This window comes from Mauremys reevesii, linkage group 25 (assembly GCF_016161935.1).
Source record: "Mauremys reevesii isolate NIE-2019 linkage group 25, ASM1616193v1, whole genome shotgun sequence".
In the NCBI taxonomy this organism is placed as follows: Eukaryota; Metazoa; Chordata; order Testudines; family Geoemydidae; genus Mauremys; species Mauremys reevesii.
This window is the reverse complement of record NC_052647.1, coordinates 81,822-106,192: the sequence shown is the minus strand read 5'-3', so window position 1 is coordinate 106,192 and position 24,371 is coordinate 81,822. Positions and strand designations below refer to the sequence as shown.

The 24,371-nt window shown below is 57.0% G+C and overlaps 1 protein-coding gene across 5 annotated transcripts in view; it reads left to right on the top strand.

Annotated features, from left to right (window-relative positions):
* RASAL3 (RAS protein activator like 3) overlaps positions 1–24,371 on the top strand; it is a 57,135-nt gene that overhangs the window by 31,014 nt on the left and 1,750 nt on the right. For all 5 annotated transcript variants that reach the window (XM_039514379.1, XM_039514378.1, XM_039514381.1 and 2 more), the window contains 14 exons: positions 472–569; positions 984–1,072; positions 6,469–6,601; positions 6,979–7,077; positions 7,695–8,240; positions 8,834–8,978; positions 9,955–10,099; positions 12,589–12,825; positions 15,148–15,349; positions 19,387–19,487; positions 20,454–20,778; positions 21,407–21,529; positions 22,010–22,209; positions 24,208–24,283. In XM_039514379.1, coding sequence (XP_039370313.1) covers positions 472–569; positions 984–1,072; positions 6,469–6,601; positions 6,979–7,077; positions 7,695–8,240; positions 8,834–8,978; positions 9,955–10,099; positions 12,589–12,825; positions 15,148–15,349; positions 19,387–19,487; positions 20,454–20,778; positions 21,407–21,529; positions 22,010–22,209; positions 24,208–24,283 — 2,519 coding nt within the window. The remainder of the gene's footprint in view (positions 1–471; positions 570–983; positions 1,073–6,468; positions 6,602–6,978; positions 7,078–7,694; positions 8,241–8,833; positions 8,979–9,954; positions 10,100–12,588; positions 12,826–15,147; positions 15,350–19,386; positions 19,488–20,453; positions 20,779–21,406; positions 21,530–22,009; positions 22,210–24,207; positions 24,284–24,371) is intronic.

Genomic DNA, 24,371 nt, shown 5'->3' with positions numbered 1-24,371 from the left:
AGAACAAAGTAAGTCACCAATCAAAATAAAATAAAACGCACAAATCTATGTCTAATCAAACTGAATACAGATAAGATCCTCACCAGTTCCAGAATGCTCCCTTTTACAGACTAATCTCCTTTTAGCCTGGGTCCAGCAATCACTCACACCCTTTGCAGTCACGGCCTTTTTTTCCAGTTTTCTCTCAGGCATCCTGGGGGTGGAGGTGGAGAGGCTCTCTCTTTAGCCAGCTGAAGACAATTGTCCTGGTTAATGGGAGTCATCAAGATTCCAAACCACCATTAATGGCCCACATTTGCATAATTACGATAGGCCCTCAGAGTTATATTTCATATTCCAGTTACATTATATTCACTCATTAGCATATTTTTATAAAACCATATAGACTGCACAGCCCTTCTACAGTTCCCTACCCCAGCTGACCCCCCCAGAGGGCTGGGATCTCTTGCTGAGTGTGGTTGATTCTTGTAGATCTCTCCTCTGAGGGGAAGAGCTCACCCAGCCCTCGGGCCCCAGGAAGAGGCACTGAGAGCGACGTGTCAACCGGCTCCCAGTTCAGTAACGTGAAGGTAAGAAAATCCCAGCTGCTGAGCTAGGACGAGAATCTTGCCCTGACCCAGGGGAATGGGAGACGGGACAGGCCCCAGGTGTCATACCCCAGGGACATAACTCCGGAGAGGGACACAGATCCCAGAGACGCTCACACATCTCCCTGGGGACACTGAAGGACGCTCACACATGCCCATAGAGCACACAGAGACCTGCACCTTGAGCCCAGCGACCATGCTGACTACCAGGTGCCCAGCTGGTCTGGTTGACTAACTCCTGCCTCTCTGGCCCCCCAGCATTGTCTTGGGCTCACAGCCCTTGTCCAGTCCCCTCCCCTAGCTATTGGGGTAGCTCTTCTCCCTCCCATCCCCCCACCCCCAGCGCTGGCTGAGTGGCATGAGAGCCTTGTTACTGTTGGCTATTCCTCATCTTAGGGGCTGATATGGAAGAGGCTAAGAGAACGCAAGGGCCGGACTGCATCCAAGCCCGACTCCCAAACAGCGCCTCTTACGGATGGCGACAGGTACACCGCCGCTGCCCCTGGCATGAGAGCAAGAAGCCTCAGCCCCATCTTCCCCTGCTTGGCCAAGGCCCTAGGATCTGGGGAGTTTGGGGAGCGTGCCTCCTCTGAGCAAAGCCCTTGGGCACCCCTACAAGGAGACCAGTGAGGGTGATCAGATGCCCTGGTTGTGAGAGCAGTGTAACAACCTGTATAGGGTTCAGTAGAACAGCAGCCCCCGGTGTGCAGGGTGCTGGGAGTTACCCCCCAGACAGGACTGAAAGTGTGGATGCCCCTGGGAAGATCCCCCACCCTGGAGCCTCCTCCCTTCCCAGGTCTAGGGCAGGCCATCCCTGTGTCCCCCAGGGGCCCTGCTGCAAGTGTGTGCCCCCCCTGCCCCCCGATGCCGGGGCCTAGGCAGATGGGTGGAATCACTCCCCACAGCAAGGAGCTGGTTACAGCGGTGCCAAAGGATCCTGTGTAGCATTTATCCACGGCACCAGAACCCCCTTGCCCCTAGGCCACCCCAGTGCTCTGGGCACCAGGAAGGTGGTATCTCCAGCAGGGAAGCAGCGGGCATGGGCAAATGCTGATCACTGCTTGTGATGCAGTAGGGAGCGGGGTGGATTGACCTGGGAACGTCATTTAGTTTTACTGGTACTGTCTGCATGGGGGATGGGAGAGCAGGGGATGACTTTAGGTGAAGGACAATACCTGAGCCAGGACGGGAGGTGGGGCGAGTTGACACCTTTGCCCGGGAAACTGGACAAAGGGAGAAGGGGAGAGAAGGAGGGGGAGAGAGCCTGCTGGAGGGGTTTTTGGTTTCAGTTTGGGGCTGGCTGGGAAGAGGCAGGGAACCCCAAGTCTGGGGTCTAAGATCCTTGCCCCCCTGAGGGACCTGGCTGAGGGATCCTGGTTGTACCTACAAGCCCTGCTTGGGACTGTTTTTCTGTCATCTATTAAACCTTCTGTTTTAATGGCTGGCTAAGAGTCACAGTGAATCACAGGAAGTGGGGGGTGCAGGGCCCTGACCCCCCCACATTCTGTGACAACTGGTGGCAGCGGTGGGATCTACTGCACCCCGTGGACAGCGCTTCCTGCAGTAAGTGGCTGGGGAGCAGTAAAATGAAGGGGGATTGACAGGAACCAGGCGTGCTGAAGAGTCAGCGAGGGATGGTTTCAGGGGGCGATTAACCCCTGGGAGTGTGTGACCAGCAAGAAGGACTTTTGCCGTAACAGGGTCCCCGGGGCAGATGAGTCTGCTGCTCGACCCTGGCAGAGAGGTGGTGACCTCGAGAAGTTCTGGCACACTAGGGGTGTGGATACTGGGATATGGGCACTGAGGTGACACTGGCCCGGACCGAGGTGGTAGCTCCAGATCGGGTGATGCCCAACACCTACCTGACCCTGACATGGGTGGGCAGGACCCCATTCAAGGTGCCCGTGGTGAGGGTACACCTGAAATAGGGGGCTAAGGAGGGCCCCAAGGAATTTTGCCCACTGAGGTGTTAATGGTGGGGGACCTGGAGGACTGACCAAGCAACCCCCAGGGTGCCTTGGTCGTGACCCGTAGCCAGAGCCAGCGAGGAGCACTACGCCCTGACCTCAGGGAGGGTACCTAGCCCGAGGTGCAGGATCCTACCCCAGAGGGGAGGGAGTGCCCAGGGACACAGCTCAGGGAGGCTGCAGCTTCAGACCCAGCGAGCGAAAGGGTCCACATCCCTTCCCCAGTTGCTGAGTTTCAGGCCGAGTTGCAGAAAGATCCCTCCTTGCAGAAGCTAAGGGACCTGGCCGACCTCAGTGCAGTACATACCATGGGGAGAGGTTGCCAGGAGAGGTTCCTGTGGGAGAAGGTATTCCTATACCGAGAATGGGCTCCCCCAGGGAAAATGGAGTCATGGGGGAGCAGGAGGCAGCTGGTGGTCCCCCAGAAGTTTTACTGCAAGTTACTGTACCTGGCCTATGACATCCCTCTCGCAGGGCACCAGGGATTCCGGCGCACCAGGCAGAGGCTGCTACAGAACTTTTATTGGCCAGGGGTCTTTACTATGGTCCAACAGTATTGCCGACCTTGTGAACCCTGTCAGAGGGTGGGGAAGGCCTGGGACAAGGGGAAAGCGGCTTTGAGACCTTTGCCCATCAAAGAGGAACCTTTCCAGAAGGTGGCTATGGACATAGTGGGACTTCTCAGTAAGACGACCCAGTCGAGGAAGAAATACATTTTGGTGGTGGTAGATTTCGCCACCCACTACCCCGAGGCAGTGCCCTTAGCTTCCATTGAAGCACACACTGTGGCGGATGAGCTGCTGACCATTTTCAGCCGAGTGGGGTTCCCCAAGGAAGTCTTGACCAACCTAGGGTCCAACTTCATGTCAGCCCTGCTCCAGTGCTTGTGGGAGAAATGCGGGGTCCGGCACATCTGGGCCTCAGCATACCACCCCCAATCCAACGGGCTGGTGGAGAAGTTCAATGGAACGCTAAAGATGATGCTGAAAACCTTTATGAACCAGCACCTGCAGGACTGGGACAAGTACTTACCTCACCTGCTGTTCGTGTACAGGGAAGTACCCCAGGAGTCTACTGGGTTTTCACCTTTCGAACTGTTATGTGGCAGGAGGGTAAGGGGGCCCCTGGACCTGATGAGAGATGAATGGGAGGGGAAGGCCACTCCCGATGGAGAATCCGTGGTGGAGTATGTCCTGACCTTCTGAGAAAGACTGGCTGAGCTCATGGACCTGGCCAGGGAGAGTCTGATATGACCGCACGGCACAGGCCCGCGCCTACACCACCGGGGATCAGGTGATGGTTCTCATCCCCATGAGGAAAAACAAACTACAGGCTGCCTGGGAAGGTCCCTTCAAGGTTGTCAAGCAGCTAAATGAGGTAAACTATGTGGTGGAGCTGTCTAACCTGGCACATCACCGCCGGCTGTACCATGTCAATATGATGAAGCCATATTATGACAGGGGGAATGTAGTGTTGGCCGTGTGTGGACATTGGGAGGAGCAGGGAGCCGACCCTTTAGTAGATCTATTCCATGATACAGGGGCTGGCTCCCCCCTGGAAACAATTCTCCTCTCTGATCAGCTAACCCAGTGGTCCCCAACCTTTCCGTCTGGCAGGCGCCAGATGAAGGACCGTGGCGGCGGTGGAGCATCCGCTGAAATGCTGCTGAATTTCTGCTGAATTTCTGCGGCAACGCTTCTCAATGATGTCGCTTGTCAGTGGCAAGGGGCGTCATCAAGAGGCATCGCCATCGAAATGCCACAGAAATTCGGGGGCAACGCCTATCGATGATGTCACTTGTCGGCGGCAAGCAGCATCATCGAGAGGCGTTGCCGCCGAAATGCCGCAGAAATTCGGCTGCATTTTGGCAGATGCTCCACCGCCAGCCAGGACACGGGTGCATTTAGATGCCCCCACAGGCACCATGGTGTCCACGGGCACTGCGTTGGGGACACCTGAGCTAACCCCTGGCCAGCAAGCTGAGATCAGAGGGATGCTGCATCTGTACCAACAGCTGTTTTCCAACCAGCCTGGACGCACTAATTTGACTGTCCACCGGGTGGAGACTGGATCACACCCTCCTATAAGATGCTCCCCCTTCCGTGTCACAGGGAAAACTGCTCAGGACCTGGAAAGAGAGGTCAGGGAGATGCTGGCTTTGGAGGTGATTCAGCCATCTTCCAGCCCTTGGGCCTCGCCGATGATGCTGGTCCCCAAAAAGGACGGGTCTATCCGGTTCTGTATGGACTATCGAAAGCTCAATGCCATCACTATATCTGATGCCTACCCCATGCCCAGGCCTGACGAGCTCCTAGACAAGCTGGGAGGCGCTCGGTACCTCACCACCATGGATCTTACAAAGGGCTACTGGCAAGTGCCGCTGGACGCAGATGCCAGGCTGAAATCAGCCTTTATCACCCCTCTGGGGCTCTATGAGTATCTGACCCTGCCTTTCGGCCTCCACCTTCCAGCGCCTGGTGGATCAGCTATGTGGGGGATGGAGAGATTTGCTGTGGCATATATTGACAATATCTGGGTCTTTAGCCAGACCTAGGAGGACCACGTGTCCCAGGCTAAACAAGTGCTGGACCGGCTCCAGAAGGCGGGGCTGACTGTAAAAGCTGAGAAGTGCAAGGTAGGGATGGCTGAAGTATCCTACCTGGGCCATCAAGTGGGGAGCGGCTGCCTAAAGCCGGAACCAGCCAAGGTGGAGGTGATCAGAGACTGGCCCGCTCCCCAAACCAAAAAGCAGGTCCAGGCCTTTATTGGGATGGCGGGGTACTATCGAAGGTTCATGCCCCACTTTAGCATCATAGCTACCCCCATCACTGGACTATGCAAGAAGGGGAAGCCAGACAAGGTGGTCTGGACCGAGGAGTGCCAGGAGGCTCTCCGGGTGCTGAAGGAGGCTCTGGTCAGTGGCCCAGTTCTGGCAAACCCAGACTTTGACAAGCCCTTTATGGTGTTCACCGACGCCTCAGACACAGGACTGGGGGCGGTGTTAATGCAGGAGGATGAAAAGGGGGAGAGACACCCCATCGTGTACCTGAGCAAAAAGTTGCTACCCCGGGAGCAGAACTACGCGACCATCGAGAAGGAATGCCTGGCCATGGTGTGAGCCCTTAAGAAACTAGAGCTATATCTGTTTGGGCGACACTTCACCGTGTACACTGACCACTCTCCCCTGACCTGGCTACACCTGATGAAAGGAGTCAACTCCAAGCTCCTGAGGTGGAGCCTGCTCCTGCAGGATTATGACATGGATGTGGTCTATGTGAAGGGAAGTGCCAACATGATAGTGGATGCGTTGTCCTGGAGAGGGGGCCCTGAACTTCCCCAGGTCACTGGTCAGAGTGACCCTGCTCACTTCAGTCTCGAAGCGGGGAGAGATGTGACGCAGTAGGGAGCAGGGTGGATTGACCTGGGAATGTCATTTAGTTTTACTGGGACTGTCTACATGGGGTATGGGAGAGCAGGGGATGACTTTAGGTGAGGGACAATACCTGTGCCTGTAACCTGAGCCAGGAAGGTGGGAGGGGCGAGTCAACACCTTTGCCCAAAATGGACAAAGGGAGCAAGGGAGTGAAGGAGGGGGAGAGAGCCTGCTGGAGGGGTTTTTGGTTTCAGTTTTGGGCTGGCTGGGAAGAGGCAGGGAACCCCAAGTCTGGGGTCTAAAATCCTTGCCCCCCTGAGGGACCTGGCCGAGGGGTTCTGGTTGTACCTATAAGCCCTGCTTGGGACTGTGTTCCTGTCGTCTAATAAACCTTCTGTTTTACTGGCTGGCTGAGGGTCACGGTGAATCACAGGAAATGGGAGGTGAAGGGCCCTGACTCCCCCACACTCTGTGACACTGCTCCAGAAAAGGCTCTGGACTTAGGGCTGGGCAGGACATGACCGGCTCCTTCTCCCTCCAGGCTGCCAAGCCGGCATGGCTCCCGTGAGTCCCTGCTGCCTGCACCAAGTGCAGCCGAGTTGGATCTGAGCGGCGAGGACGTAGTGATCCGCCCGCTGCACAGCAGCATTCTGGGCGAGAAGTTCTGCTTCCAGGTAATGGTGCTGCTGGTCCAGAGACTCTGGGCAGGTCTCCCTGCCTCTCCCATGCTCCCAGGGCGCCTCACAGTGTAGCACGCCCTAGGGACCAGCCCTTCCAGGGCCAGAGCGCATTGTTGCCCTGGGGCATCAAGGGCAAGGATTGAATGGGGGTTACCCATGGAGCAGCACAGGCCCTAGTTCCAAGGCACCAGCCCCAATCCATGAGCACCAGCCCTGTCCCGGGCACACAGGACAAGCCCAAGCAGATTCTTGTCCCCTCCTCCCCTCCATGGCAATGCTGGCCACTGACCCAGCATGACCCCGCACCAGGTCCCCTCTGCTTTACTACAGCTGTGCTCCCCACACTGACAACCTCCCCCCGCATCCCGCAGATAATCAACGCTGAGGGGAGCCGCTGTTTCGGCTGCACATCAGTGGCTGAGCGGGACCGGTGGATTGAAAACTTACGCAGAACCGTGCAGCCCAACAAGGTGAGATGGCCCCAAAATGCCAGCTGTGGAGCAGTATCCCCCACCATGTCAGCTGGAGAGCAACTGCGCCCCCCCAAACATTAGCTGGGGAATGGCTACATCCCCCTGAAATGCCAGCTGGGGAATGGCTATCCCCCCCGCAATGTCAGCTGGGGAGCAGCTGTGCCCCCCCAAAACACCAGCTGGGGAGTGGCTATCCTCCCTGCAATGTCAGTTGGGGAGCAGCTGCACCCTCCCGAAATGCCAGCTGGGGAATGGCTATGTCCCCCAGTCCTCAAAATACTATCTACACCCCTCAACATTCCAGCTGGGAAGTAGCTGCGTTCCCCCCCACCCCGACACGTCAGCTGGGGAACGGCTGTGTCCCCCCGACTCACCAGCTGGGGCGGGGGAGTGCAGCCACTCCCATCTGCACCGGGCACAAGGAATTCTCCCTCTGCCAGTTGCCCTTCACATCACCTGGCCCCTCAGCACCCCCCCACTCTTGCCCTGCCCCACAGCACCCTGGCTTTCTCCCTCCCCATGAGCTGCTCCCCCTCCATGTGAGCAGGGGAGCTCTCCCTTCTCCTGCATTGCTGTGGCGTGTCCACACCCCTCATGCTGTGCCGTTCCCCCAGGACAACTGCGAGCGTGTGGAGAACACCCTGAGTCTCTGGGTGTACGAGGCCCGAGACCTGCCCCCCAAGAAGCGCTACTTCTGCCAGCTGCACCTGGATGGCGCCCTGTACGCCCGCACTACAGCCAAATCAGCGGGTGCGGATGGGGCACTCTTTTGGGGCGAGCTCTTCGAGCTGGCCACACTGCCTGCAGTGCGGGAGCTGCACATCAGTGTGCTGCGGGAGGAAGAGGGGCGGCGGCGGGAGACCAGCCCCTTGGGCACCGTGACCATCCAACTGGGGGAGCTGGCCACCTCACGCCAGCCCTTGGAGAAATGGTACCCTCTGTGTGGAGCTGCCCCCAGTCGGGCACCTTCTCTGCGGCTGCGCGGACGCTACCAGGAGATCCAGGTGCTGCCCATTGTGAGCTACAAGGAGTTCGCCGAGTACATCACCTTCCACTACCGAGAGCTGTGTGCCGGGCTGGAGCCTGCTATTGCTGTGCGCCACAAAGAAGAACTTGCCTGTGCCCTGGTGCATGTGCTGCAGAGCACGGGCAAAGCTAAGGTATGGCCAAGCCACCAGGGGGCGCTCTCAGTCCCAGGACATCTGAACTGTACAGGAAAGCCTGAGCTAGGGCCTGCTCAGCAGCCCCATGTGGGCCACAGAGCCCTGCTGTGCTCCTAGGGGCAGGAGCCAGGGCATGACCCACTGCAGGGGGCAGGGAGCTGTTCTGCAGGCCTATGCGGGGGAATCCCCCCTTCTGCCCCAGGATGTGGGTGGTGGGCTGCCTAGCATCACCTCCTGGGGTATAATTGGGGGGCTCAGCCCAGAGAGGAAGGGCTGTCCTGCCTGGCAGGGGGAGGGGAGGGCTGGGGGTGGCACTGTGATGGGGCGTGTGCTGGGCAGTGAGTCGTTCACAGGCCCCTGGGCGAGGGTAGTCAGGGTCTTTCCCCAGCTGCTTTCCTCGGTGCCTGGAGGGGCAAACAGCCATTAGCAGCACCCCCCCCCCCTCACCCCACAGCCAAACCCAGCATGGCGGTGCTGCAGCACCCCTGAGCTGGGTGTGTGTTGCAGGGATGGAGCCAGGTGGGCCCAGGGCTGGGGGCCGGGGCTGGAAAGTCTGATTCCCAGTGACCCCACCCCCTCTGGTCCCATAGGCATTTCTCATCGACCTGGGGGTGGCGGAGTTGGACCGCTTCGATGACAGAGAGGCACTGATCTTCCGCGAGAACACACTGGCGACCAAGGCCATCGATGAATACATGAAGCTGGTTGGGGGGCAGTACCTGTTGGACACACTGGGTATGGGCCAGCCAGCAAATGCACTGGGGGGGGTGGTAACAGTTGGTGGTGAGTGACCTATGTGCTGATGAACTAACGCACGTGTGTGTGTGTGTGTGTGAGTGAGAGGGAGAGAGAGAGATGGATCATTTGGCTAACAGGCTGGGAGGGAAATGGGTTGACAGCTAGCCCACAGGGTGTGTGTGTCGGTGTGTGTAATAGGCCAGCTGGCTAACACGTGGGGGGCGTGTCATGGGCCGGCCAATTTACTGGTGAGTTTGTAGAGGCAGGCTAATGCCCCAGGGGGGCAATACACATTGCTGGGTGGGGGTGCAGAGAGAGGATGCTGGCTTTGGAGCGGGATGGGCCTCCAAGGCCTGTTCCTTGCAGCACTTTGCTTTCTCCTTTCTGCCAGCGACGTCCCCATCCTGCTCCCTCAGCCCCTATGGCCAAGTGCATTTGCATCAGGCTGAGCTTTGGCCCTTCAGCTCTGATCAGAGAGTCCTGACTCTGGCCACGCAGTGCCCAAGATGGGACAGGGGCAGCCAATGCTATTCTTAGCCAGGCTCAGACCTCACCCAGCAGAGGGCAGCAGTAGAATGCAGCTGTTAACACACGTACACACTCATGCATGTACACACAGGTACATGTGCATACATGCACACCCTTGTACACATTCACACATGCACACTTGTATGTGCACATACATGCGCGCACACACTTGTACAAACATACACATGCACTGGTGCACACACATGCACACATGCACACACTTGTACACATGCACACACAAGCCCACTTGTACATGTATGTACACACATGTGCATGCACACTCTCATATACTCACACACAAGTGGGCACATTCTTTGGGCGTCTCCAAATGGCCAGCCGGATTGTACTATGCCCGTTGTGTCCTGCCTGGCCGCAGCCCTGGCACCTCATCTCTGGACCCTGCCCAGGCTCCGTGTCAGTCTGTGCTTTTCCATGTGTGTTGCAGGGGAGGCTATTGCCCAGTTGTATGAGTCGGAGGATAGCTGTGAAGTTGACCCCAGCAAGTGTGCAGCCAATGACCTGTCTGACAACCAGAACAATCTGCGGCAGGCGTGTGAGGAGGTCTTCCAGAGAATCACCAACTCCAGCGAGTGAGGGAGAACCCTCGGGGGACAGGGGGCTGGGCTTACCTGAGGGAGAAGGGACAGGACTTGGCTTGCAGGAAGGGAGGGGCGAAAGCAGGGCCAGGCTTTCCTGGGGGGCAACGCAGGGCTGGGCTTGCCTGTGTGGGAAAGGAAAGGGTAAGCAGCATAGACATTGACTCCATGGGTGCTTCTGGGCTGGAGCACCCACAGAAAAAAATTGGTGGGTGCTCAGCACCCTCCGGTAGCTCCCCGCCCCACCCCCCAGCTCTAGCTTACTTCCTCCTCCTCCGCAAGCGTGCCCTGCTGCGTCCTGCTTCTCTCCCCACCCTCCCAGTCCTTGCGCCATGAAACAGCTGATTCACTGGGCAGGGAGGGGGCAGAGTTAGGGCGGGGACTTTGGGGATGGGGTTGGAATGGGGCGGGGAAAGGGTGGAGTCAGGGTGGGGTCAGGGGCGGGGCCAGGGTAGGGGGGCATGGCACCCACCAGCTCCGGAGAAAGTTGGCACTTATGGTAAGCAGAGGCTTAGTGTCCTCCCATGTGGACAAGTCCCAGCAGCCCTGTGATGCTTTCTTGCCACCCTGTTGCCTCCAGTATGAAGGAGTCTTTCTTGTGGTAGCTGGGAGTCAGCTCCCTGGCACCACCAGCCTTCCAGCTGCTCACGCCCTCTTTTCAGGACTTTGCCAGTCCTACTGTGCTTGTAGGTTAACAGTCGGTGCTCCCCATCCCCAAGCTCCCTTTGAAGAGCATAGCCCTGTAATATCCACCCCGTTACTGGGCACTCGCTGGCGTTACTAGGCTCGCTGTCCCCCAAAGGGAACAGTGCACACACCAGCTGGTTTGGTTCAGCTGAGGATTCGCACTGCCTAATACCACAGCACTGAGGTATGTTTATGATAAAAGAATACATTTATTTACAAAGATTCAATGACTCGGATGAGTCGTAAGAATATTGGAGGCAGAACTGGGTACACAGATAAAACAAAACATGAACTGCAATCCCAGGCCCACACTCCCGCATGGTGGCCTCTCCGGTTTAATAGAGTTGATTCTCTCCCATGGATACAGCCTTTGACAGAGCTGCTAGTTTTCAGCCACAACCAGGATCCAGGGTTTCATGACTCCCCACTCCCTTCAAGGGGTTTCCTCAGCAAATGGATGCTCAAATGTCCTTTTGCTTCTCTTTAGCTTTCCCCAAACTCACTGTTTTTTCCCCTGAAGCCAGGCTGACCCATGTGGTTCCCTTCCTGGAGTGCTGGTCCCAGGGAGTGCTCCCACACTCCTGTTTGTTGCATAACCCCCTGTCAGCCTCTTTTTCGTGTTGAATTTCACACGTAAATGGGGTCCCCGTTGTGTTGGCTTTACAGTGCATCATCTACATCAGGGGTAGGAGAAGAAACATACTGTGTCTGGAAGAAAACTTGTTTGTCAGTTCTGCCCTAGTTCAGAACGTATTGTAGTAGATACGCATAACTTCTTAGGTGCCAACTGTACATAGATCTCACAGTGCTTACTATGACCAGTGTGCTATAGGCTTTCATTTGACACCCCACACAACACTCTCTGCAGATAAATAGAATATTAGGGTTGGCAGGGACCTCAGGAAGCCATCTAATCCAACCCCCTGCTCAAAGCAGGACCAATCCCCAGTTTTTTACCCCAGTTCCCCAAACGGCCCTCTCAAGGATTGAACTCACAACCCTGGGTTTAGCAGGCTAATGCTCAAACCACTGAGCTATCCCTCTGCTATGACAACAAAGTGTTAGGTGCAGTAAGTTTGTCAGGCCTGGTAGGCATTGCTGTTACAGACCAGGGAACCCTGTGCCAGTTGACACTAAGGGGTTGTTAGGGTCCCAAGCCCTACCAGGGGTTCCCCAAACCTCCCGCTGAACTAACGTCTCTCCTTCCCTGACTCCAGTGGCTGGGCTGGCCACAGGAAGGATTTCCCCCTCCTCAGCTCCTGTGGGCACTGTGGGGTCTCCTGGTGGATGGCCATGGGGCCTGTTTCTCCCCAGCTGAGGCCATTGCAGAGGCAGCGGAACTCCAACCAGCTCCGTCAGGGCTGCCCATTCGCAGGGAGCCTGTGTTCCATGGGGCAGCCCTGAGGGGAGAGAGCCACTACTGGACAGTCTGTGCTGGAAGTCACGGCCCTAGAGTTGGAGGGGGGTCTGGAGGATCGCCCACTATGCTCCCATCACCCCGAATCTGGGTGGGAGCTGGGCCAACACAGTAATGGGCAGCCAGGCCTGACCTCAGGGGGAACAAGGGACATGGGAGCATGAGCAGAACATTGGGGTGAGGCCCGGCTCTGGGACCGCAGGGGCAGCGCTGGCCTCTGCAGATATGGGGAGGTTAACCCCTTCTTCCCCAGGCTGTTTTCTGAGGGAGGCACCATGAGGACCTCTGGTCCCATTGGCTGCCAGGGATTGTCTGAGAGATGCTGGTGTTTAACTGGCACTGGCCTCCTCCCCCTCACCATCTGTGCCTGTCTCCTCAGCGCCTTCCCAGCGGAGCTCAGCGAGATCTTTGCAGCGTGGCAGGGGGATTGTCTGGAGCGGAACAAGGAGGACATCGGGCAGCGGCTCATCTCGGCCTCGCTCTTCCTGCGCTTCCTGTGCCCAGCCATCATGTCCCCCAGCCTGTTTGGCCTCACCCAGGAGTACCCAGATGATGCCACCTCCCGCACCCTCACCCTGGTGGCAAAAGTCATCCAGAACCTGGCCAATTTTGCTACGTATGTATCATGGCTTGGCTCTGTCCAGGGCCCTGCCCCTCTGCGGGGTGATCCCATCTGGATCAGAGCTCGGTTCTGCCCAGGGCCCTGCCCCTCTGCGGGGTGATCCTGTCTGTATCACGGCTCAGCTCTGCCCCTCTGCGGGGTGATCCTGTCTGTATCATGGCTCAGCTCTGCCCAGGGCTCTGCCTCTCTGCGGGACAATCCTGTCTGTATCACGGCTCAGCTCTGCCCAGGGCTCTGCCCCTCTGTGGAGTGATCCTGTCTGTATCACGGCTCGGCTCTGCCCCTCTGTGGGGCAATCCTGTCTGTATCACGGCTCGGCTCTGCCCCTCTGCGGGGTGATCCTGTCTGTATCATGGCTCAGCTCTGCCCAGGGCTCTGCCCCTCTGTGGGGCAATCCTGTCTGTATCACGGCTCGGCTCTGCCCCTCTGTGGGGCAATCCTGTCTGTATCACGGCTCGGCTCTGCCCCTCTGTGGGGCAATCCTGTCTGTATCACGGCTCGGCTCTGCCCCTCTGCGGGACAATCCTGTCTGTATCACGGCTCGGCTCTGCCCCTCTGTGGGGCAATCCTGTCTGTATCACGGCTCGGCTCTGCCCCTCTGTGGGGCAATCCTGTCTGTATCACGGCTCGGCTCTGCCCCTCTGTGGGGCAATCCTGTCTGTATCACGGCTCGGCTCTGCCCAGGGGTCTGCCCCTCTGCGGGACAATCCTGTCTGTATCTTGCACACAGCTCTGGCCCCTATGGTGTGGACCCAGCTCTGGGCAAGCAAGCCAGGCTGTGCCCAGTGTCAGTCTGAGTCCCTTACCTCAGTCTGCCCAGGTCTTCCCCTTCCTACTAGCATTTCAAGGGCCTCTGGCAAGGAAAGGAATTGTGGAAAGGTGCTGGGTTTGCATCTCCCTGGGGGATGAAGAAACTTTGGGGGCTTCCTGCAGAAATGTTGGGTGGTCCCAGCTGGATCCTGTCCCTGAGCTTGGTGCTCGGCCTGATAGAGATGTGGGCTGGGAGGTTCCCAGCAGGCAGGAGCTGAATCCAGGTCACTCTGAGCTCTGGCCCAAGTTGAAGAGCTGTAACCAAGCCCCAAAGAGCTTTAAGAGCCTGAACAACACCCAGCCCCCATCTCCGTCACTCAAGCCTTGGAGTTGTGATGCTGGGCTCCGGCCCTGGAGCCCATGGGGTCAGGATCTGGTTATTTGCCAGAGACCCAAAGTCACATTATTAGAAGAAGCAGGAAAAACCCTTCCAGCCTCCTCAACTAGAAAAGGCCATGCAGGAACCCCAGGTAGGTCACCTCGAAATACATGTGTGCTCCAGAGCAATTCAAAAGGCCAGTGCTGTGCAACCCCCAGGCTTCCCCCTCACACTCTTTTCCCCCCATTATCATAGTACCTGAGCACTTCACAATCACCTGTACCCTTCTCCTCCCTCATCGCCCTGGGACAGGGCTACTGTCCCCATGAGGCTGAGGGCACCTGAGGCCCAGAGTGACTTGGACACACAATGAGTCTGTGTCAGATGAGGGGCCAGATCGCAGGTTTCCTGACTCCTAGGCTAGTGCACAAACCAAAGGGCCATCCTTCAGCTACCAGCAGCTTCTTGGCTATGGTTACCAGTAGCCCTGAGAGCCCAAGCGCTAGCCAGGCACTACAGTGCCCATCACTTTAGCAGCATGTGAGGTGGGCTCAGTTTCCCTTGCAGAATCAGCTTTTCACTTTCTCCTATGGTTTATGTGGACCATTCACCCAGCAGCCAGGCAGAGTCACTGGGCAGAAGGCAGGGAGACATGGCTGTGATGCCCCCATGTGCAGGGGCACTTGAGCAGTGTGATTACCTGAATCTGTGGTTCCCCCACCAGGAGAGGGCAGCATAAGGCTGAGGCATTCACGTCTCCAGCAATGCTAGTCACAACCCTTCACCAGCTACGTGCTGTCCCCTGAAGAGCCACTGCTCAGTATGAGACTGTTCAGCATGGACCAACTCACCTGACACTGGCTCCTAGAGAATGTGTGGGAATGTGCTTGCCCTGCCGTGTGCATGACCCCGTGCTGTGTGTGTGACACCCATGCCATGTGTGTGACACCCGTGCCATGCACATGCTGACCATGCCATGTGTGTGATGCCCCTGCTGTGTGCATGACGCCCACACAGCACCACCGTGTGCATGACATCCATGCCGTATGCATGATGCCTGTGCACGACCACTGTGTGCATGACGCCTGTGCCATATGCGTGACACCCATGCTGTGTGCATGACGTCCGCTCTGTGTGCATGCCCGTGTTGTGTGCATGACACCCACGTGACATTGTGGCTCCTGCAGGTTTGGCGAAAAGGAGGCGTACATGGGGTTCATGAACGAATTCCTGGAGCACAACTGGAGCCGCATGAAGTTGTTCCTGCAGAGCGTGGCCAACCCTGACAGCAGTGCCCACCTGGTGGCTTATGATGGCTATGTGGACCTGGCACTGGAGCTCTCCACCCTGCACGCACTGCTCTGCGACATATTCACTGGCCTGGACCAGGTACTGCGGGCTGGGAGTGGAGTGCAAAAGAGCCAGTTAGGTAGGCAGAAGGGGGCTATCTGTTCCCCCCTTCTCCCTCCCCCCCCTCCAGTTTCATACAGGAGGTGTGCTCCCAGGCAGAGTTCTTAACTGCTCAGCATTAGTGTGAAATGTGAGTTCTGCAGAGAGGTGCTTCTACCAGCTTGTGTCCCTGGGGCAGAAAGTTAGTGTTTTGTTTACAGACAGAGGCAGGGTGATTAAGAAAAGGCTAGTAATTAAATTAATGATCTGGAAGTCGTTAGATGTCCAAAATAGGGGGGTGGGGGTGAATACAGCCAAGGCTTCTGAGCCTTCTGAGCCAAAGTTTCAATCAGAAAAGAGGAAGATGTAAGGGGCATAAGTGAAAAGAAGGGGCCAAAACTCAGGAAAGGGCTAGCAATGATATAGAGAAGTTCCCACTCTACCTCTGGTACTTATGTGGCCCCATCACTGTAGTATCTGCGCGCGTCACATCACAGCCCCTTGGTGAGGTAGAGCAGTGCTGTTATCCCCATGGTACAGAAGGGGCACTGAGGCACAGACGGGGTGGCTCTAGGAATTTGGCCGCCCCAATCACGGCGGCACGCCGCAGGGGGCGCGCTGCCGGTCGCTGGTCCCGCGGCTCCGGTGGAGCATCCGCAGGCATGCCTGCGGGAGGTCCACCCGAGCCGCGGGACCAGCGGACCCTCCACAGTCATGCCTGCGGGAGGTCTGCTGGTCCCGCGGCTCCAGTGGACCTCCCGCAGGCATGACTGCGGAAGGTCCGCCGGAGCCGCCTGCCGCTCTCCCGGCAAAATGCCACCCCAAGTGCGCACTTGGCGCGCTGGGGTCTGGAGCCGGCCCTGGGCACAGAGACACTAACAGCCAGGTTTTTATATGTGTTTAGGCACCTAGTGGGATCTTCAAAAGTGCCTGCATCTTTGGTTGCCTAAAAACCTTTGAAACTCTGTCCCTAAGGCACTGACCTGAGGTCATACAGGAAGTCGGGGGGGAGGGGAGAAAGGCAGGACCCATGTCTCTTAGGACTAGCTCCCTATCCGCTGGACCAGTCTTTCTCTGCTGCATGCTGCAAAAAAGAGGCCTTTGATGGATGGTAGCAAAACCAAGAAGGCCAGTTCTCTGAGACTCCAGCACATGGTACCAGATGATTGGGAATAATGTCATGGTTGACAGTATCAAAAGCAGCACAGAGGTCAAGAAGGCTGAACTAGAAAGAAAGAGAATGAGAGTCAGATGAGAGGCGATCATTTAATGGCCAATGAGTGGCAGGTTCTGCCCCAGGCTGGGTTGTACAGCAATGCCTGCTGTGCAATTTTAGATTTTAACTGAAAACCATTTGTTTTGTCATGTTTTTGTTCTGAGTTTGAGAAAAGGAAGGAATGAGAAAGTGTCATATGAGTATCAGATGTGATTATACATCAGATTCTTAGGGTTTCAGCTGTATTCAGACCAATTCCAGAACTAAGAACAGAAATTGATCCACAGAGTCCATAAAGTAAACCATTATTGTCATGATTTGTATTATTCATTGGGCACAATCTGTGTGTGCAGCACGGTTCAGAATATGCCAGAAAATGTAATCCCTGAACCAATGCATATAAGATGTGTAACTCTGGATAAGATGGCTCAGATATTTAAGTATGAAGTGTATAGTTATTGACCCCACATGTTATCACATGTTCACCGTGATGTTTATATCTATGAGTGGAGGTGCTGATGGCAATAGAAGTTTTACTTTATTAAGGACCTCCAACTTTCTTTCAAGAGGAAGAGCTGCCCAGAGCGCCTGTATCTGTTTATTTTCCTTTCCTACCTGCAGTGGCCCTGATATACCTCAGAAGTCTCAGTTTCCCCCCAACTTTAAAATGTTGACTTTTCTTGGTGTTTGATTTAAAATATTCTCCCGTGAAAACTGCAACTCAAGCACTGTAGTATTTAGGAGCCTTCTGGAAAGTAATTAGCTTTTAAACAGAAGTGAAAGCGGTGTTGCCAACTCTCATGATTTTGTCATGAGTCTCATGATAATTATTGTTTTCCTTAAAGCCCCAGATCCTGGAGTCAAGTGATGTGTGATGATTTCAGCCTTCAATCTTAAAGAAAAATGAAGTTTCTAGCCCTTGTGGCTGTGGAGAAAGCCTCAAAATGTGGCCCCAGTGCACCCTAAAGACTCAAAAAGCAGAATGTAAATTTAAAAAAAAACCTCAAAATCTATTCTTTTTACATAATCTCATTATTTTAAAGCCAATCTTATGATTTTTGGTGAGCCTGATTCTTGATTTTTGAACATTTGGGGTTGGCAATACTATGAAAGTGACTTGAAAGTGTCAGTTTCACTCCTGTTCAAAGTCATTTTCTAGTCTATCATTTGTAGTGGGGTAACACCTCTACAGCTCCAGGCAGGCACAATATAAACTCACAAGGCCTTACCCTAATAAGATGTTTCCAAAAGTTCAATGATCTATTCCAAGCTTGATGAACTGCAAAAAAGTGATAGAAAGTCATATAGCTTTTTGTACAATTGTTTCAATTGTTGTATTCAAGGATTAGTAACAGAGTAAGACTATACATTAATTTTTAAACCTAACCAGTGTCCCTTAAGTGAATCGACACAAGATGTCAGAACAAGTATTAGAGCTGAGTGGGTCTAATATTTAATTTAACTTTCTTTCTTTATATAGGAATTAGAAATTATTATCTGACAGGAGCACTGTATCTAAGTTATTATCTGCAAAAAAAAAAAAAAAAGAAAATTTTCAGGTGCCCATGTAGCCTCTGGAATCAGGGTTAAAGATGCCCCCTCCCAAAATCTGAAATAGCACCCATGATGGGATGGAAGTGCATTGACAGAGCACATCTGCCCTCTTGTGGCCAGAAAGTAGAAAGGGCTTATCCACTGCAGGGTTCCACAGCCAGCAGCCGGTGTTGTCTGTGTATGTCTGGAACCTGCTAGCATCCTCGAGCAGCTCCATCAGCGGAGACCATAGGACCTGCATGGGCCACGCTGTGTTGGTCTGAGCTGGGAACTGTCTCTGCATGGCTGTTCCAGTTGGAACCATGCTGAGCTGGACCCAGCTGGGTATCGCCCCTTGGATGTGCTGATGGGAGCTGTGCTGAGCCGACCCAGCTGGGCATTGCCCCTGTGAAACTTTCCACTGGTAACCAGGGTTGGGTGGCATCTTGACAGGTTCAGGTCCCCGACTCCATCAGCCACGGGCAACACAAGCCCTGCCCTCTAGGCCTCTGCAGGCCCTGCTCTCTGTGCCGGTTAGCAATTGGCATACCCCAGGCCCCAAGGCCCTTGAATGTGTCCCTGGAGTGTCCAGCCCCTGGTCCACTGGACGCCGCAGTATTCAGATTCACTGCTTCCAAAGGAACAATCCACCCCCGCCTACCAGTCCCAACTGAGATCAGTGCTCTGTTTAACACACAGCACAGATCTGGCTAGAGTGAAATCCACAACAGTTTCACTTAACAAAGCAGCGATTTGAGTAATAGCAAGGAGAAGGATTGGAAACGAATGGCTTCATAGCAAATGAACTCATAACACATTCTAGAACCCAGACTTAGTTAGCAAGCTACTCTCCTGGCTAATCAAGTATTGCTCACTAGAACGTCACAGCCAGGCGGGTTGTGACCTTTTTTCATGAAGCAAACCACACTGCCACCTCAGTGAAGGATCCAGGCGTCTTTGGTACCCCTAGATACATCAGAGCAGTCCTTCATCCTTATTCCTACGCAGAACAGCCTTGCTGAGTGAGTCTTCTAGGGCTTTCCTCTCACCTTGATTTTGCAGTCTTGATTATCATCCAGTTAAGTGTGCAAATAGACCTCCACTGGGAAGCAGACAATACGCCAGACAAGAAGAAAAGCATCTGTTACCGCTGCCCCCGGCTGTGCTGGTCAGAGCTCCTCCAACAGATCTGGCAGGGCCAAGCTGGGTTTGTCTCACACAAGACTGAGAGACACCGCTGTTGGCAAACCCACAGCGGTGAATCTTCTCCCTTTGTGTTTCCCGGCAGCAAACGAGGGAGCAGTTAGAGCCCCTGCCGACCATCCTCAATGCCATCAAAGAGGGGACGCCAGTGCCTGTCTCCATCAAACTTGGCCCAGGCATGGACAGGTACTTCCCCTTCCTCTCCCCTCCCCTCCCCATGAGCGGTGGTCCAGGCAGTGCAGGGCTCAATGAGCCTGGGGGGGTGGGTTCTGTCATTGACAGCAGCAGGAGCAGGACAGGGCCGTTGGTGTTGCCAGAAGAGCTTGGCACTGTGCAATGATGTTGGGAAATGAGTCTTGGGAAATCCACTCCCTGCAAGATGTGCTCCAGACTGGGCTGATCCTGCCAGTGGGGCTCAGACAAGTGATGGTGCTCTGGCTCATGGGAGTGGGGCCTGGCCATCATAAGGCCCGGGGGAGGGTCTGAGCTTATGTGGGGGGTTAGGAGGCAGCTCAGGTGTGGGGCCTGAAGCGAGTTTGGGTCTGGACTCTGGAGCCTCAGGACCAAAGCTAGGCTGTGGCGTTGGGTTCCCGGGCCAGGTGGATGGGGAAGAGGGACAGCAGGGAGCAGAGACTCAGACAATGGGTTGGGTTGGAGATTCACGTGATGGCTCCAGTCCAAGGGTTTGCTTGAAGGGCTGGTGCCAGGCTGGGTTTGAATTTGGGGTGACTGTAGCTGGCAGTTTGGTTCTGATTCAGGCTGGTTCAGGGGATGGTTCTGGTTCAATTAGAGGTTTGGGCTTGGGTGACGGTTTGGGTTCAAGGAATGGTTCTGATTGGGTTTGGTTGATGGTTCTGGTTCCAATTTGGGAAATGGTTCTGGTTCTGTTTCTGGTGATGACTCCAGTTCAGTTTGGGTGTGGTTGATGGTTTTGGTTCAGGTGACGATTGCAGTTCTGGTTCGCTTTGGGGTTCAGGGGATAGTTCAGTTTGGGGAATGATTCTGGTTTTAGGTTGCGGTTCAGGGGATAGTTCCGATTCTAGGGACTGGTTCATGGGATGGTTCTGGGTTCTGGTCCAGGCTGTGGGCCCCGGGCAACACAGTGCTCCTAGCTCTCTCCAATGACGCTCAGCCCCAACCGTTGTGTTTCAGCCCTGGTGAGAAGCCAGGATTCCTGCCCCCGAGGGAGCTGAGCAAGTACAGCCCCCTGATCAAGAGTCACTCCATGACCAACATCCAGAAGGGCCGGGGGAAGGAGGATGAGCAGCACCTCCAGCAGCTGCCTGCCTCCCCACGCCAGGCCTGGGAGAGGAGGAAGGTGCAGCGCACCCAGAGTGTGCCTGCCCAGAGCAAGGCAGGACGCAGGCTGCAGAAGCAGAGCAGCATGGAGCACGTGGTTGAGTCCCAGGGAGAAGACAGTCACGATGGGAGCCCTCGCCCCTCTACCTTCCGCCCACGGGATGGCCGAGCCCACCCGGTAAGGGGGTCCGAGCCCACTCGGTAAGGGGCTCTGGGCAGCTCCCACCCTGGGGGATGGCCAAGCCCACCTGGTAAGGGGGTCCAAGTCCACCTGGAAAGGGGGTCTTGGCACCCAGCTGCCCGCCCCTTCTCTGACCCATGCAGGCTGCTCAAGCTGCAAAGCGATCACTGCCAGAGCCACTCCCACAGAGGCCACGCTCCGCCTGATGCCTGCTGGGGACTGAGGATAGGGGGAATGGAGCTGAGCACACTCACCCCTCGTGCCCCGCTCCCCAGGGGCCAGCCACAGCCTGCTCTCCAGAGAACAAGGGCTGCCCTTCCTGGGGCACTATCAGTGCCAGGGCCCCACCCCAGCCCCAGAGAGCTGGCACCGGAGCCCGGAGCCCATTCTGTGCAGTGAGGGGCAGGGAAGTTCGGGGCTGGGCCTGGAGCTGTCCTTGTCCCCATTCCCTTGCCACTGGGTAGGGTCTGGTGATGGGCTCCAGCAGGAATCACCAGTTGTTCCAGCCTATCCCGAGAGGAACCGGGAGGTGTCTGGCCCCATGTCACTGACAGGCAGAGCCATGGCCCCCTGCCAGCCCGTGCTGCCTGCAACGACCTGAAGGGCTCTGTGCTGTGTGTTCTAGGGGCGATCCAATCTCCGCCAATCTGCCTCGCTGCCCCGGAAATCCACGGTGCCCTGGCAGCGCCACGCTGAGGAAGCAGCCAAGGCACAGACTGAGCTGTATGCCATGCGGCCGCTGGAGAAGGTAACACTCTGCACCCCCAGAGACCCCAGGCAATACAGGCTCCAGAGCAGGCCCTATGGGACCATGCCAGGGTCCTTCTCCCCACCTCAACGCCCAGCCTCTGCCAGGGTGCTGGTGCATCACTGCTACCCACCCCAGTCCACAGAACCAGCCCCCATGCTTGCAATGGGAAGGACAGTGCCATCCCCCAAACCTCACCATGTTAGCCTGGTAGGGGGCGGCAGATGTGTCACCATCCTTTCCCCAACCCTATGGCCTCCAGGCAAGGATCCTAGAGCTCCTCACACACACAGCCACAAATCCTGATTCCCAGCCACCAGTGCTCTAACCACTAGGCCCCTCTCCTGCTGCCAGCCTGTGCTGGGCTCTCAGCCTTTCTGCAGCTGGGTAAGGAGCCCACGTGGCAGAACGGTGCCCTCTCTGTGCCCGTGGATTGCTGCACGCCCCTTGACGAGCTGACCTTGTCTTGGGCTCCCCTAGCATGGGAAGCAAATTGAGGAGCTGAGGAAGGAGTTGGCAGAGTCCAGGGAGAAGCAGAGGCTCTTTGAGAGCCAGCTGGAAATGCTGGTCACCCAGAACCAGACACTGCTGGAGGAGCAGGCCAAAAGCCAGGGGCAGGAGGAGAGACTCCGGAGGCAGCTGGAGCAGCTGGAAACGCACCTGGCAAACCTCAGCACCAGGTAAGGGAGCCCATCAGGGAGAAAGGCAGCGCTGGGGCACCATGATCCTGCTGAGCCTCTGGGTGATGTTGGGTGCTGGCTCAGCAGAGAGCCATGGGTGCCCAGGGGCAGGTTCCCAGGGGATATGGGAATGTACCCCAGGAACAGTGCGGAGTGAGGTGGGGTGAGGTTTTCCAGGAGCAGGGGGAGGTGCGCAGAGGCAGTGCATTGAGGTGCTCAGGGACGTGGCAGGGGGAGGTGCCCAGGAGCAAGAAAGTGAGGTGCCAGTAGGTGGGGCAGTGAGGTGCCCAGGGCCAGGACAGGGGGAGGTGCCCAGGGGCAGGACAGTGAGGTGCCAGGGGGGTGGGACGATGAGGTGTCCAGGGGTGGGATGGTGAGGTGCCCGTGGGCAGGGCACGGGGAGATGCCCAGGGGTCAGGGGTATATTCACACATGTGTGACAGTGAGGTGCCTAGGGGTGGGGTGATGAGGTGCTTAGGGACAGAGTGATGAGGTGTTGGGGGCAGGGCAGGGGGAGGTGCCATGGGGCAAGGCAGGGGGAGATAACAGGAGGCAGGGCGGGGAGGTGCCCAGGGTTGAAGTAGTGAGGTGTCCGAGGGTAAGGCGATGAGGTGCCTGAGGGTAGGACAATGAGGTGCTTCAGGGGCAGAGCAATGAGGTGTCTGGGGTTAAGGTGATGAGGTGCCCGGTGGCGGGTCGATGAGGTGCCTGGGCACAGGGCAGGGGGAGGTGTCTGGGGACACGGGAATGAGGTGTCTAGGGGTGGGGAGGTGCCTGGTGGTGGGGCAGTGAGGTGTCCAGGGACAGGGAGGTGCCTAGGGGCCGGGCACTGAGGTGTCCAGGGGTGGGGAGGTCCCAGGGGTGGGGCGGTTCCCAGGGGTGGGGCAGTGAGGTGCCCAAGGGTGGGGAGGTGCCTGGGGGTGGGGCAGTGAGGTGTCCAGGGGTGGAGAGGTTCCTGGGGGCGGGGCAGTGAGGTGTCCAGTGGCAGGGAAGTGCCTGGAGGCAGGGCAGTGAGGTGTCCAGGGGCAGGGAGGTGCCTGGAGGCGGGGCAGTGAGGTGTCCAGGGGCGGGGAGGTGCCTAGGGGTGGGGAGGTGCCTGGCGGCGAGGCACTGAGGTGTACAGGGGCAGGGAGGTGCCTAGAGGCGGGGCAGTGAAGTGCCAGGGGTGGGGCAGTGAGGTGTCCAGGGGTGGGGAGGTGCCTGGGGGCGGGGCAGTGAGGTGTCCAGCGGCAGGGAGGTGCCTGAGGGTGGGGCAGTGAGGTATCCAGGGGCGGGAGGTGCCTAGGGGCGGGGCAGTGAGGTGCCTGGGGTGGAGCAGTGAGGTGTCCAGGGGTGGGGAGGTGCCTGTGGGTGGGACAGTGAGGTGTCCAGGGGTGGAGAGGTTCCTGGGGGTGGGGCAGTAAGGTGTCCAGTGGCACGGAGGTGCCTGGGGGTGGGGCAGTGAGGTATCCAGGGGCGGGGAGGTGCCTAGGGGCGGGGCAGTGAGGTGCCTGGGGGTGGAGCAGTGAGGTGTCCAGGGATGGGGAGGTGCCTGGGGGCAGGGCAGTGAGGTGTCCAGAGGCAGGGAGGTGCCTAGGGGCGGGGCACTGAGGTGTCCAGGGGTGAGGAGGTGCCTGGGAGTGGGGCAGTGAGGTGTCCAAGGGCGGTGAGGTGCCCAGGGGTGGGGTAGTGAGGTGTCCAGGGATGGGGAGGTGTCTGGAGGTGGAGCAGTGAGGTGCCCAGGGGTGGGGCAGTGAGGTGTCCAGAGGCAGGGAGGTGCCTAGGAGTGGGGCACTGAGGTATCCAGGAGTGGGGAGGTGCCTGGGAGTGGGGCAGTGAGGTGTCCAGGGGCGGTGAGGTGCCTGGGGGTGGGGCAGTGAGGTGCCTGGGGGTGGGGCAGTGAGGTGTCCAGAGGTTGGGAGGTGCCTGGGGCTAGGGCAGAGATAAGTGTCCAGTGTCTGGGCTCTTGCAGCCAGGCAGAGCAAGCTGTGGGATCCACTGACACCCTTCCTCCTGCAGGGTGGCGGCGGCAGAGGGCAGCCGGAGGAAGGACCAGGAGAAGCTGAAGGCTAGTGAGGAGAGGACGAAGCGTCTGGTAAGATCCATGCCCCCCTGGGGCTGACGAGCCCAGCGGCTCCGCCCGATTGGTCTATCAGGGAGTAACCGAGGGGATTCTGGGAGCC